The 14,738-nt window shown below is 45.1% G+C and overlaps 1 protein-coding gene across 2 annotated transcripts; it reads left to right on the forward strand.

Moving 5' to 3' along the window:
* The first annotated feature begins 202 nt into the window (after nucleotides 1-202).
* On the forward strand, nucleotides 203-8,332 carry PHF5A (PHD finger protein 5A). 2 transcript variants are annotated; one of them, XM_059680841.1, is made up of 5 exons: nucleotides 203-415; nucleotides 826-849; nucleotides 1,330-1,496; nucleotides 2,228-2,290; nucleotides 7,692-8,332. In XM_059680841.1, the coding sequence occupies exons 1-4, from the start codon at nucleotides 364-366 to the stop codon at nucleotides 2,264-2,266; spliced, it is 282 nt and encodes a 93-aa protein (XP_059536824.1). In that variant the 5' UTR covers nucleotides 203-363; the 3' UTR covers nucleotides 2,267-2,290; nucleotides 7,692-8,332. The 2 variants fall into 2 exon arrangements, with proteins under 2 accessions (XP_059536824.1, XP_059536823.1); XM_059680840.1 differs by lacking the exon at nucleotides 2,228-2,290 and having other exon boundaries at nucleotides 278-415.
* Nucleotides 8,333-14,738: the final 6,406 nt, after the last annotated feature.

Raw genomic sequence — 14,738 nt, forward strand, 5'->3', positions numbered from 1 at the left:
CTGGAGTTGAACCCCGGACCCTTCAGTCCGCAGGCCGACACTCTAACTACTGAGCAAAACCAGCCAGGGCGAAGTGCAAATTTCTTATTTGTACTTCAGGTTGTCTCTCCCATCCAAATGGGGCAAAGACAATTTTCTATGACTCACAGGCCTGCCGGGACTTGGCCCGCCCGCTACAACGGAAACTAGTGTTTGGAACGTAGGGGTCAGATCGCGCGAGAATGAGCGGGGCTTCGTGCAAAACTTGCGAACGCCGACAGAAGCCTCGAGGACCAATCACGGAGACAAGGAGGCAGGAACAACGGGGGTTAAAGGTCAGGCGGAAGTTCCCGGAGTTTCCGGTGGCCGGCTGGAGCGCGAACTATGGCTAAACATCATCCGGACTTGATTTTTTGTCGCAAGCAGGCTGGTGTTGGTGAGACAGCTTTCATGGCCGCGGCTCTCCGGGTGGGGGTAGTATTAAGAGTTGGGGAGTCAGGGCTCCATCTCTTCCCAAGGTCTTGCGTCGGAGGCGCCACGTTTCCCGCCTCTCGGCGGGTAGCGTAGGAGCGCGCGGGTTCTTGGCCTCCGTTGAAAAGGGGGCGGGGACGCGCGTGCTGGGAGCCGGGGGCGGGTGGCCAGGGTGGGGTCCGGAGAAACTCCTGGTCCGGGACCTGGGAGGGGCTTCAGGAAGGTGTGGCTTTGGAAAGTTTGTGAGGGTTAAGGTGGATGAAATCGCCCTTTGCAGTCCCTGCTTCTGTTCCCACCCCAAACTCGAGGATGTTTTTCTCCTCTTCGCCAGAATCGTAATTCTAATTGTCCTCTTTACCGTCTTTGTTCTTGCAGCCATCGGAAGACTCTGTGAAAAGTGTAAGTGGAACCCGCCCTCCCAGACACCCCACCCCTCGCACCCAGTTTCTGTGGAGCCAGCAAGAGGCTGTAGGTAGATGTTCCTGGAAGCGTGTGAACACTGAACGGCGCACTGCAACCAAGGCCTCCTCCACCTCCCTACCCCAGCTTCCACGTTTTAGACACTATTATGCTTAGGTTTTGAGAAAATCTGTAGCTGTGGATAGGAAGTAGCTTGAGCCCCTCCAACACACAGTTTTTGCCAATCATTTATATGGACTTATCACCTACCAGATGCTGTTCTGAGCTCTTTACTTGTTACTCGATTAGCTTTTTCCAATGTGTTGTGGGGATTGAGGTGAACACTAAGGAAGCCAGGTTTTGTAATGCCAAAGTAGAAGGCCCTAAAGTCACTGTCTGAGGAGACTAGTGTTTTTCCCCATAACAGGAGGAGGGCAAGGAATTGCAAGTGGACATAAGTCTGTTCTCTTTTTCTCACAGGTGATGGCAAGTGTGTGATCTGTGACTCCTATGTGCGTCCCTGCACCCTGGTGCGCATATGTGATGAGTGTAACTACGGCTCCTATCAGGGGCGCTGTGTGATCTGTGGAGGCCCGGGAGTCTCTGACGCCTATTATTGCAAGGAGTGCACCATCCAGGAGAAGGATGTGAGTGTATTCTAAGCTTTGCATCTGATCTTTTATTTAAAAACACTTTGCCACTTGGCCAGTGTGTCTCAGTTAGTTGATCTTCATCCCATGCACCAGGAAGTCGCTGGTTTGATTTCTGGTCAGGACACATGCCCCAGTTACTGCTCAATTCCCAGTAGGGGGCGTGCAGGAGGCAGACTATGGATATTTTTTTTCTCTCCCTCTCCCTTCCTCTCTCTGAAATCAATGAAGACATTAAAAAAACAAAAAAACAAAAAAACAAAAACTTTGCCAGCCGTGGCAAACTCCTATAGTCTGTAGAGATTACTATGTTCAGCTAGTCACCTAGGTTATAATTTCTTCAAATTCTGTGAGCCAAACTGGGTGTAGTCCGATAAAAGGCAGTTATTTTCCATCAAGGGTAAAAATGCAAGAGAAGCAAATCTTTGTCAACACCGGCAATTTGGAGAACCCTCACTCTATTCCTTTGATGTCTCTGATTATTTTTATTCAGAAACGACACCCTGCATTTTGTAAGTCCTAGCAGAGTGCATGGTGTGTAACAGCCACTCAGTAATTCTCTTTACTGTCATTAAGGACTGCTTGGGTGGAGGTAGTGACATTTGAATTGGGGACAATTCAGGTTGATTTCAGCTTTAAGAGGTTAAGAATTTCTTGGTTTGATAATGTGGAATTGATTGTGATTCTGTCTCCTGACATTTTTGGCCCTTGACATTATGTGGTGGCAGTGGCTAGCTGTTCAACTCCTTGGACCAAATGCAAGATAGAGGGCTTATAGTTCTATACTAAGGGTGAGTTTTACTGTTTTTCTTTTTTTTGTTAATCCTCACCTAAGGATATTTTTTCCATTGATTTTTAGAGAGAGTGGAAGGGAGAGGGAGAGAAACATTGATGTGAGAAAGACACATTGGCATTGGGGATCAACCCTGCAACCCAGCTTGCCTTTGAGCGGGAATCAAACCCAATAACACCCCCCCACATACCACCCCCATGTGTGGCCCAATGCTCTAACCGTTGAGCAACCGGCCAGGGTTAGTTTTACCGATTTTATTTCGCCGTCTTCTTGGGAGGGAAATCCCAGGAATCTGCTTATTTTCTCCTTATGACAGAATAAGAGGAAGTGTGATTCAATAGGCTAATAGAAGGTATCTGGTTACCGAATCTAGGATAAAGCAAGAAATGTATAATTCTTAATATTCCCACGAGCAAAGAGTAGTTTATAGATGTTTTTCTCCCTTATTCTTCACAATAACTTTGTTAAATAGGAATTATCATTATCCCCATTTTACAGTCCCTCAACCAACTAATAAGTGACAAACCCAGACTATCTGACTAAACTTTGTGGGGTCCCCATTACCCCAGGTTGTCCTTTTGTAAGTCTTTTTAGTAGGAAGTGCCTATGTTGAGGAGAAACAACCTTGCCACCTCAGCAGTCTATGTATGTGGATCCTGTCTACCCCAGTAAGTGTGACATGTCAGGCCAGTTAAGACTGTTTATTACTTAAGTCTTCTGTTATTTAGGGAAATGAGAAGGGTCATTGATAAAGGATGACAAATGTAATTCCATAAGTACCTTTGGCTGTCACATCATATCCTGCTGCTCTGATCTGCCACCTAGATTCCACTCCTTTAGAGAAAGGACCTTGGTTTGTGTATTTGTATCTCATCTTCCCCACTTCTTGGTACAGTGCCTGACATGTAGTGTAAGGGTGGGACACATTTTTGGTGCTATCCCTTTAAGTCTTCCATAGGCGTTCCCCCTACAGATTGGTACATAGTAGGCGTTGGGTAATTATTTATAGTCTACAAGTAATGAAACCATGGTACGACGACAGCAGTGAGGAGGAAAGTACAAAATCTTAAACCAGCTAAAGATTCCATTATTTTCTTGAACCTTTTCATGGTTGTTGCTAGCGTTGTTCTCTGGCATAAACTTGGAGCCAGAGGGTGCTGAATAGGTGCTAATTGCTCTGACTCATCTGCATGTGGTGTGTGACCTGATACCTTGCCTCATTCTGTCCCTGAGCAGGATTCTAGACGTCCCTTCCCCTACTTCCCATTATACAGGAATGTTCTGAGGACATTTGAGATGACACCCAGCTTACGTTGTTTCCAAGGAACCCAAAGCAGCCCAGTGACATGATCCAGCCTCCCAGGCTTACAGATCACCATGTAGATTAAGGGCCCAAGACTTTTTCCTATGCAGAAATTTTCCCACAACCTAAGGAGGAAAGTTAAAATTTAACCCTCATTATAGTGCTCTTTATGCAACTTTCATCATTTCTAAGGGAATTAGACCAATAAACAAAGCTGGGTGTTCTATCTAGTTTTTCAGAGCTTCGAGAATGCTCAGGCGTCAGGGATAGTGCCTGTGGGTGTTGCTGCCCGAGGACTAATTTGTAGTTTCTTCTAATGCAGTATCATCTTGATTCCCTGTCCCAAAATAGAACACACCAGAGGGAGATACGTACAGAACTGAAAGGAAGGGAAAGGCAACTTTTAACTGCTCTGATGTTCACTGAAACGGGGAGAAGAAAATGGTAGAAATAGCACGAGTGAGAGGCACAGCCTTGACCCCCCTAAGAACAACATAGTGAGATGGTGGTGATGATTCCTTTACTCCTTTTACTTACCATTTTCCTCAGCTGTCCCAACCAGAAAACAAATAGCTATTATTTATGGTGTTCTCGCTATGTGCCAGGTACTATGCAGGACATTTTTTTGAAACACTTTTTTAAAATTTATCTTTATTGTTGAAAGTATTCTAGATGCCCCCTTTGTTGGTGGTTTTGTGTTTTCTGTTTTTTTTATGCTGAACATCTTTTCCCCCAAAATCCTGTGTGATACAGATGAGGAAATTAAGGGTTAGACATGTTAGGCAACTTGGCTCAAGGTCTATCTAACTCAGTATTTCTCAAATTTTTTTTTCATTGTTGCCCCCTCCCCCCAGGAGAAAAGTTAAAATTTAAATTAAATGTTCCCCTTAACAAGAGGAATTAAGTACTAAGGAATAAGATTTTTGTTGCATGAGGAGGAGCTTTAGGTCATAAACCACTGTAATGGCAAGGATGTTTTTGTCCCCTTTGAGGATGCATGGTCTAACTCAAAGCACTTAACTCCACCATCTCACTATATTGTTCTTAGGGGGGTTAAGGATGTGCCTCTCACTCGTGCTATTTCTACCATTTTCTTCTCCCCATTTCAGTGAACATCAGAGCAGTTAAAAGTTGCCTTTTCCTTCCTTTCAGTTCTGTACGTATTTCCCTTTGGTATGTTCTATTTTGGTACATGATTAGTGTTAGTTTTAAAGTTTTACTTGAAAGTCCTGACTGGGTTTTCATCAACTGGTACAGGGTAATTTTTGTAGCTTGCTTTCCTGCCATAAAAATAGATTTGACACACCGCCCTCCTCAGGAAAAAAACCCAAAGACACTGGATTCTCCTTAGTGATTGCTACAGAAGCCCAGCTTCTCCCTTCCTCTCTCTCTAAAATCAGTAAAAACATTTTTTAAAATATGTTTTTAGTTATTTCAGAGAGGAAGGGAGAGGGGAGAGAGAGAGAAACATCAATGATGAGAGAGAATCACTGATCGGCTGCCTCCTGCATGCCCCCCACCAGGGATCGAGCCCGCAACCCGGGCATGTGCTCCCAACTGGAATCAAACCCGGGACCCTTCAGTCCGCAGGCTGATGCTCTATCTACTGAGCCAAACCAACCAGGACTCAATAAAAACTTTTTTTTAAAAAAGTCCTAGCTCAACTCACAAATATTCTCCTGTAGCATCCTCCAAGTTTTCTTTACAGTCCTTTCATCTTCCTTTCCGTGCTCTCCATTCACAGGCATTCCAACATAAGCCAACCAGTTCCATCCAGTTCCCACATCCTCACCTCTCACATTGGTAGAATTTGGGAACAACCATGAGACCCATAAAAGATATGTAGAAAATAAAAAACAGGAATTTAGGCAAGAAAACAAGAAACCTGTGAGTCAGTAAGAAAAATGTCATAAACCCCAAGATCTAATAATCCGAGGCATTGGTTTCCAAACTTTTAAAAAATATGTAGTCCTATCTTCACAAAAATATCTTATATAGAAGCTGTGTGTGTGTGTGTGTGTGTGTGTGTGTGTGTGTGTGTGTGTGTGTGTTGAACCATTATGAAATTGCTGATACTTGTTTTTGGCAACTTCTTATAACTTAACTAAGAGTTGACTATCTGCCAGGCATTGTTCTAAGTATATTTACTGATTCTTGATTCTAAGAGGTAGGTTTTACTATTATAATAATTTTATATGTACTAAACAGAGTTTTATATGTGACTAAACAGGGAGGTCAATAACTTACCAAAATTCAGGTAGCCTCACTCCAGAACCTACCGCCTTAACCTAGGCTACAATGAGAATGGAACTGCACACATTGGTGTGGCACCTCTCAGGACTCTAGGGCTAGATAAGTACAAGTTTGTAAACGTTAACCAGTTTACCTATTTTACAGCTGAGGAATATGAGCCCAAAAGAAGTGGCTTGCCCACAGTCACACAAGTCAGTATAGCACAATAAGCCTAAACAGGTTATCGTCATTCCACAAAATTTCATAGCATCTCTAAAGGTCTTAGAGCACTGTTGTGTTTTAATGTCAGGCTACTTTAAGCCAGGAAAAGGCAGCTGTCCCCTCATTTGTACGAGAGCTTACAATACAGAGTACATAGCTTACTAGAGCTCACCTAGCAAGCCATTGATGGGACTGGGCCCACAGCCTGGCTCCCTCAGCACACCAAACTCCACAGATGGTAGTTCTCAATGTAAAACGTGGTATATATTTTCTAGAAAATAATGAAATGTTAGCGTTGGCTTTGTGTGTTTTCAGATATTTTTGTAGTATTGATATTAGTCCCTGGAAAAAGAAATCAGCTGAATTAGAAATGAGATGTCTAAGGACTTCATTGATTCATTCTGTAGCCCAGTGTCACAGGAAGCAACAACCTTTGGCATGGATAAAATGAAATCATCAGATCTGTGAAAGTTTTTTCCAGTAGCAACTCCCCTAGTTTTCCTGCCATCATTCCAAATCAACTAATGGAGTCGTCACTTCTGCAGAACACAGCTTCCCTGGGGCTTCACTGAAACCACTCAGGCTCACAAAATGGCCAGGGGGCATGTCATTACACATCAGAGTAGGGACTGTCAGCAGCCACCTCTGACACAGGAGTACTCTTCCCCTAAGACCATGTGTCAAATTAAGTGAATTAATAAGGACACATTAAACCCAGTATTCTGTGATATTTAAAATGAAGTTATTAGCCGAAACCGGTTTGGCTCAGTGGATAGAGCGTCGGCCTGCGGACTGGGGGGTCCCGGGTTCGGTTCCGGTCAAGGGCATGTACCTGGGTTGTGGGCACATCCCCAGTGGGAGATGTGCAGGAGGCGGCTGATCGATGTTTCTCTCTCATCGATGTTTCTGACTCTCTATCTCTCTCTCTTCCTCTCTAAAAAATCAATAAAATATATTAAAAAATAAAATAAAAAATAAAAAATAAAATGAAGGTATTATTTCCTAATAGTCTTTAGATTTTTTTCCTTGGTGGCATTCTCTCCTTTTTTTTTTTAAGTATGTTTTTATTTATTTTTAGAGGGAGAGAGATAGATAGATAGATAGAAACATCAATGATGTGGAGAATCATTGATCAACTGGCTGCCTCCTGCACGCCCCTTATTGGGGCCCAAGCCCGCAACCTAGGCATGACTGGGAATTGAACCAGTGACCTCTTGGGTTTATGAGTTGATGCTCAATCACTGAACCACACCAGCTGGGCACATGCACTCTTTTTTGGGGGGATAGTGGAAGAGAACCAGAGAGCTTGATCTGAAGATGATTATTCCTTATCTTACCTTTCACTAGAAGAAAACCCTTTGGACATTTTAAGAGTTTTAGATCCTACCTCACTATATCATAGTTATTAGCAACCGAAGTAGGCTAAGAACCCAACATTGTAAGTGCAGACCACCGGACTGAGGGTAGACAGGCCCTGGCACATTCTAGGTGCTTAGTAAGTTCTTGACAACTGATCGAATAGGATAACTAAAATAGCAAAATGAATGGCTGAACCACTAATCCAAAAGTTATTTTTATGTTAAATCCCTCTCAATATAGGCTCAAGGACTTTTAATAACTTCTCTATTCTTCTCTTTTCCAGAGAGATGGTTGCCCAAAGATTGTCAATTTGGGGAGCTCTAAGACAGATCTCTTCTATGAACGAAAAAAATATGGCTTCAAGAAGAGGTGATTGGTGGGTGACCTCTTTCTCCCCTCATCAAGCTGCTGCAGCTGCCAGAAAAGACGCCTACTACTGCCAACAGAAAGGGAGCGGAGTGCAGAACATCGCCCAAATTGCCTGTTAGTACATTGGCACCTCTTCACCCTTTCCTCTCCTCTCACCCAGATAAGGTGGTAGGAATGGAAAAGGATTCTTCACAGAGTGCTCTGGCAGACTAAATCAGAGAAAAAAATGATAGATTAGTTCATGGTTTTTCTTGAATTCAAGAAGCAAGACTCTTTTTTCCACATTGACAAGTTCTCTCTACATCAGAGCTTCTAAAACAGAAATTATATCATTTCAGTGATCTTTTGACTATAAAACTACCTGTGATCTTACAGCAGCTCTTATGGTAGTTGTCTTTGATGAAACATCAGCAGTGTGGTAAGGAGCTCTTGGAACAGTAAATGTGGGTGTTTAATCTTGTAACACTTACCAGGTGGTGCTGGTTCATGTTCTAAGAAATTGGAAACCCTTTCTGTTGCTATTGTATTAATAAAGTAGGTGTTTATTTTCTGGTAGTTGACCACCATCTAATTTAAGTTTAACTCCAGGAATTTATTTTAGTCACCCAGGAATTTGTGATTCAGAATAGAAGTACTGAGATTCATTGAGCATCTCATGATCTTATTACTACGTGAAGAAATTCAAAACTATTCATGCCTTTCATTATAGGTGAACCAAAGTCATTTTTAGAAACTATTTTTCCTGTCCAACTTTAATTTTGAACTGAATAGATAGCTTCCAATGATGGGGAAGGGAATGTGACAAAATGTGTTCAAATTGATGAGTTAGGAGAACTGAACTTAGTTGATTTGTTTCATAAAGTGCATATATACTCACATTAAGGATTTTTTAAAATAAACATAAAAACATATAAAAATAATAACAGACGAAGGGCAAATTCAGACATACTTGACCCCAACTCAACTGTCTGTACTTTGTCCCCACTAGAGATGATAAGCAAGTTACCCTGAGGAGGTGCATTCATAATTTGCAACATCTAGTCAAGTAGGCCTTTGGACACCATCTATTTGGAAAAGGTTGCATGTCCAGAGGATCCAGGGTCTTAGCCCAAGGTTGTGCTACAACTTGGTGGCAAAGTCAAGGAAAGAAATGAGTCTTCTGACTTCTTTGGTTTGGATTAACAAAAAAACTCTTAGTGATATATTGAGTGTCCAAAATTAAATTAAGATAATCTCTGCCTTCAAGAATTTAATAAAGGAGCCTGCCAGACACAGTTCCAGTATAACCCCTAGGATGCACAAAGGAAGGGTTCTTAGCACGGCTTGGGGCACCTCAGGAAGGCTAGGGGAAGGTCATGGCCACAGGGCTAAAGCGGTGACTGGCACTACACTTTCTGTCCGGAAGACAACACAGGCTGGGCACGTACGTGTGAAGGCTTCCCATCTCGCCCCTTGCACCTCACCTGTTTCCTGCACTCCAGCCGTGGGCCTCCTTTCGGCTCCTGAAGCTGCTGCTCTGCTTCCCTCCTCAGTGCTGTTAATCCCTCTCCAGTGCTTGCTCAGTCTTGCTCAGCTAATTCCTTCCTACTCATCCTTCAGACCTCAGCTAAATATTTCCTCAAAGATGCCTCTCTGGACCCCCAATCCAAGTCAGTTCACCTTACACTTCTACATAGCACCATACGCACTTCGTTTATAGCATTTGGTAATTATTGACTGCTACTAGGCTGTGTTCAATGGTGGCAGGAACCAACTCTTGGTCTGTGCAGCAGATAGCAGGTGCTCCATATTGAATAAATAACTGAAGTCAAAGAACCCAGATAATAAATTGAGCTTTGAAACGTGTTGAACGTAAAGGCCAAGAGCGGGGTGGGCAGATGAGGGCCTTTGTGGGTGGGGCAAGACAATCTGGGATGATGTGTTTGGGGAGCTCTCTAAGCAGTTCTAAAACATCAGGTGTGGGTTGTTACAGTATGTAAAGTGGCAAAGAACAGATCATTTTCAGATTATAATTACAATGTGTCATTGGTTCTACAGTAATTTTAGTTTTAATATATGAGTCAAAATGTTTTGCTTATTAACCACCCTGGTCCACATAATATCGTGCATCTAAAAATATTTTCAAAGCTACTCCTTAATTTCAACAAAACACCACCTTAAGTGCTCTGTCAGTCTCCATGTGAATGCCTGTAAAAGGTCTTGCAAGGAAACTTAAGATTAATGCCCAGTAGGATATCAGAGGGCATACCCACTCCACACTAATCACCAATGGGGCAAGTTCAACCTTAGCCCAGTGAATTCCTCTGAACTCTACTCCTCTTTCACCTAATTTCATAATCCTGTTTCTCTCAGATACCAAGAGAACAATACAATACAATGAATGAGTTAAAAATACCTGAGATAAAGTAAATGGTTTTGATTTTTTTTTAAATGTTTTTATTGATTTCAGAGAGTGGAAGGGGAAGAGAGAGAAACATCAATGATGAGAGAGAATCATCGATTGGCTGCCTCATGCATGCCCCCTACTGAGGATTGAGCCCTCAACCCAGTCATGTGCCCTGACCAGGAATTAAACCGTGACCTCCTGGTTCATGGGTCAATGCTCAACCACTGAGCCACACCGACCAGGCAGTGGTTTGATTCTAATTAATTTTTGTCTACCTTGGACTTTAGAAATTTTTTTTTTCAATTGTAAAAATTAGCATAATTATAGTACCAAATTCTCTGGGAAAACATGGCTTACAAGCTGAATTTTAACCAACAGTATACAGTTCTGTGAAGAAAATTAGAATAATGATCTGTGTATGGCCACAAAAAATCAGAATGGTCTTCAATTTTATTAAATATTCAGTTCTAGGTTCTAGAAAGGATGGGTGTCTTGCTTCCAGTTTCTCAAGTACACAGTACACATATTTAAAACATTGCATTTATTGTTCTTGCTAAAAAAAAAAAAAAAAAAAGGAGTGAATCTAGTTCCCCCCCCCCAAAAAAAAACAACGTTGTGAGAAGTGTGTGGGCTTTATAATCAGACCTTGATTTCTGTTATGCTATTGACCTTTAGTGAGTCAGTTAGCCTTTCTGTGCTTTTTTCTTATCAAGGATAATAGTGCCTACCTTTTGGGGTCATAGGATTAAATTCGACCTTGTACGAGCCTGACCTTTACTGGAAGGCTTTACATAAATGGTGGTTCTTTTATAGTGGGTCTCTGCTTCTCCACAGGGAAACATGTAAGTCCTGGCACTGAAGGTCCTCCAAATGGCTCCCTCTCTTCCCTGCCCCCAAGGTTTTCCTCTACTTCTGTCTGTGCTCCTCATTAGGCAGCTGAAGGGACGTTCCTTGCACACTCCCTGTTGTCTCGTTTTCCTTTGAACTAAGCCAGCCACTTCACATCAGCCAGCCAACTCGGTACCTCTTCCTTCTAAGCTCCTAATATGTCATGGATACTTCCAGATACTCTATACTCCACAACTCTCTCTCACTTGGACTCTTTTCATGCCTAGTATATACATTTAACAAAAATCTCATGAAATATTTACTCTGTGTATTGCACTCCAGTATTTTCATTTTTTTTTTTTCTTCTAAAGATTCTGGCTGAAATCCATTAAACCCAAGTGATTCATTACCCCAATAATGTGTCATGACCCAGAGTTTAAAAACAACGAATTAGATCATAGACCCCTGAGCTCCTTTTGCTTCTCCCTCCACTACAGAGCACTCAACAGGCAGCCACTCAAACAATTACACTGAACTGGAAAAAGGGTCACAAACTCAGGAGCCTGGGTGAATAATATAATTGATTGAAAGGGGGAGTGTAAGAAAAATAACCCGAACATGATGATAAATGTTACGTGACCTTTGGCCTCCCTGTCTGGGAGACAATAGGGAGTGCCGGGGACCTTGCGAGGATCAAGAGCACAGGCCCTGTTTTAAAGGAGAGGGGGCTGCCATTCAACTCCAGTTGCCAGGTTGAATGCCCAGTGTTGCCAGATCTTTTGAATTAAAGACAAGTGGCTAATTAAGATCTTTGTGCAGTCTTCCAGTTTTTAAATGTCAACTCATTTAAATTTTTTAATGTGTTAGTCTGTGCCAAGCCAATACATGCACCAGATGTGGACGTTGGCCTGCCAAGTAGCAGCTTTTAAGTTAAGAAAATTAACTTCTCAGGGAATCAAACTGAACTGACTACATTTCAGAGAGACTCACTCTGTTCTGACCTGCAGCTGTTTAATAGTAGTTTGAAGCTACGATGTACTAGTAAAGGTGAAAGATTCTTGGTTGGAATTTTCTGCCTAAAAAAAGGATTCCAATTCCCATATTTTCCCAGTTTTTCAGTTCCTTATCAACTCTATCCCAAATGGCCTGTCTGCCACCACCAAGACTAAAATGCAGTTACTCTATTAAAATACTACAGTTTCAGCCCTAGTAGGTTTGGCTTAGTGGACACAGCCGCTGCCTGCGGACTGAAGGCTCCTGGGTTTGATTCAGGTCAAGGGCATGTACCTTGGTTGCAGGCTCCTCCCTGGCCCGGGCCCTGGTGAGGTATGTGCAGGAGGCAACCAATCAATGTGTTTCTCTCAGATACTCGTCTTTCCACTCTCTAAAAATCAGTGGGAAAATATCAGCGGGTGAGGATTAAAAAAAAGGGGGGGGGGGTTCACTTGTTTACTATAATTCACTCACATTGGTTGTGATGCACGAACAGCACGTCATTGCCCTGCATCCAATCGCTCCTCCAAAGCCAGTGCCAGCTGTGGCTTTTTTTGCTCCTGCCCTGCTGGGGCAGTGGATCTGAAGAATCAAACTGAGGAACTGTTTTCTTGGATAACTGAAAAGGAACTGCCAGTTTTCTCGCCCTGGCATGTGTATATGAGAGTGACTCACCCCTGAGAGGTAATTGGCACTAATGACCAGCCTGACTTGTCACAGCAGCAAAGCTTCCGGCATAACTCGCTTATGCCTAGAGGGGAGCTGCCCGCCTCTCCCCTCTGCACATGCTTACTTCCGAAGCTCGCCGTTTTCAAACATGGTTGTGTGCTTTTCAGGAAATGATTATTCAAAACGGGAAGGGACTGTGGAATGCTTGGGTTAGGGATTCAGCTCACAAGCCCTGGCAAGATGAAATCATGCTGGGTAGAGAAAAAGCGTCTTCCTCGCCCCATCATACTAGTACTAGTAAGTGGAAACGAGCAGTTAGGAAGGGTGGTTACCTTTTCCCCCGTTTGCTTTTCCTGTTGACATGCTAACCCTTTATCCAGGGTCCCATTTGCGAAGGAGGTTGGATTTCTGCGTTTGTTTTCAGTGAGGCTGCTCGGGGTTGCTGTTTCCAGCAGTGCAGGAGAGAGTCGAATAAAAGCATGAACAGGAATTCAAAGCCTGCCTTCCAGACATCAGTGCCCTCGCTCAGCCTGCACTGAATGGTAGAGTCCTCCATCCTTTATCTGCTTATATGGACGCCCCCCACCCCCTTCCCGGGATACCCTAGGAGAGTTCCTTTCAGCTCACCCTCACCTTTCTCATCATTTTGTCTTGTAAGGTTTCCTACTGGGAAATGCACACAGAACTCAGCACAGTGTAACTTGGCCAGAATGGTTACCTTTAAGAATAGCAACTATTCGAGCCAGGCTTTGCATACGATCTACATTTTAAGGATGGGAAAACAGGTTTGATGATGTAAGCAAATTTGTTGCCGTTAAATCAGGATTGCATGGTTGGTGGCAGAATCGGGATTCAAACCCTCCATTTCCATTGCTGCCTCTAATAAATTACTACAAATACCAGCTTCCCTCGCGATGCCCCGCTGCTCAAATGCGCGCTCTCCCCAGGGCTGTGTTTCTGGGCTCCGGGTCTCTAACCTTCGTGCGAGCGGTTGGCTCGAAAACCCAATCAGATGCCGCCTCTACCCTCACTGACCAATGGGGAGGCTGTTGCTAACACACCAGTTATATTTTTAGCTGCTCCGTTCTCTGAAGCCCGCGGGTGGGCGGGGCCGCTCCCAGAGTGGAACGGGCGGGGGGAGGGGGAGAGAAGAACGGGGGAGGAGGAGGGAGGGGAGAACAGGGCAAAGAAGGGAGGGGAAAGGAGCGAGGTGGAGCGGGAGGGAGAAGAAGGGGCGGGGAGGGGGGTATGGCGGAGGGGCGTGTGTGTGACGCTCAGCCTCGCTGACGCACGAGGCAAGTAGTCCCTGGAGCCCCAGGAGCTGCAGCGCTCCGTGGGGGGGATGGGGCTCCCGGCTCCGCCGTGGAGTGTGTGCTCCAGTTCGGGGTTTCTCTGCTGCAGTCAAGGAAAGCGCGTGTAGCCCCACACGCTGCTGTTGCGCTCGGCCCTTGCCAAAAAGAACGACCAAGGGGGAAACGTGCCCACTGTTCGTAGCTGGAAATTTGGGGGTCTCACCACCCGCCGTGCGTTTGGCGGCTGCGCTGGGCTGGAACTGTCCGTAATGAGAATAAAGGTCGGGGTGGGAGAGATGGGGAAGGGGCGACTGAGGGAGGGACAGGAGCCAGCGGACAGGGCACCCGCCTCCCTCCCCGCACTCCGCGTCCTACCGAGTCACAGTGACCCAGAGCCGCGTGGCCAGGCCCGGGCAGGAGGCGAGCGCGCGGCTGGCGCTCCACATCCGGGACCGGCACCCCGGCGCCCCCAGGCCTGGCCGGCGCAGACCCCCACCCCCCCGGCGGGGCTGACAGAGCAAGGTGGCGGGTCACCAGCCGGGGAGAGAGCGGGGGCGTCCGCAGAGGGGCCGGGCCCCGCCGCGAGGTAACGGGGCGCCAGAGGCGGTTGCCCTCCGTGGCCGTCCGGCTTCTCCCTCGCCTCCCGCTTCTCCCGCCCGGTCCCCCTTGCCCTCCCTTAGCCGTCCCGGACGCCCTCTGAGGACGCACGAGCGCGCAGAGCCGGGCTGAGCCGAGGGGATGAAGCCCGAAACGTCTCCAGCGCTCGGGTCGTCCCCTCGCCCCTCCCATCGCC

This window comes from Myotis daubentonii, chromosome 2 (genome assembly GCF_963259705.1).
Source record: "Myotis daubentonii chromosome 2, mMyoDau2.1, whole genome shotgun sequence".
NCBI classification, from domain to species: domain Eukaryota; kingdom Metazoa; phylum Chordata; class Mammalia; order Chiroptera; family Vespertilionidae; genus Myotis; species Myotis daubentonii.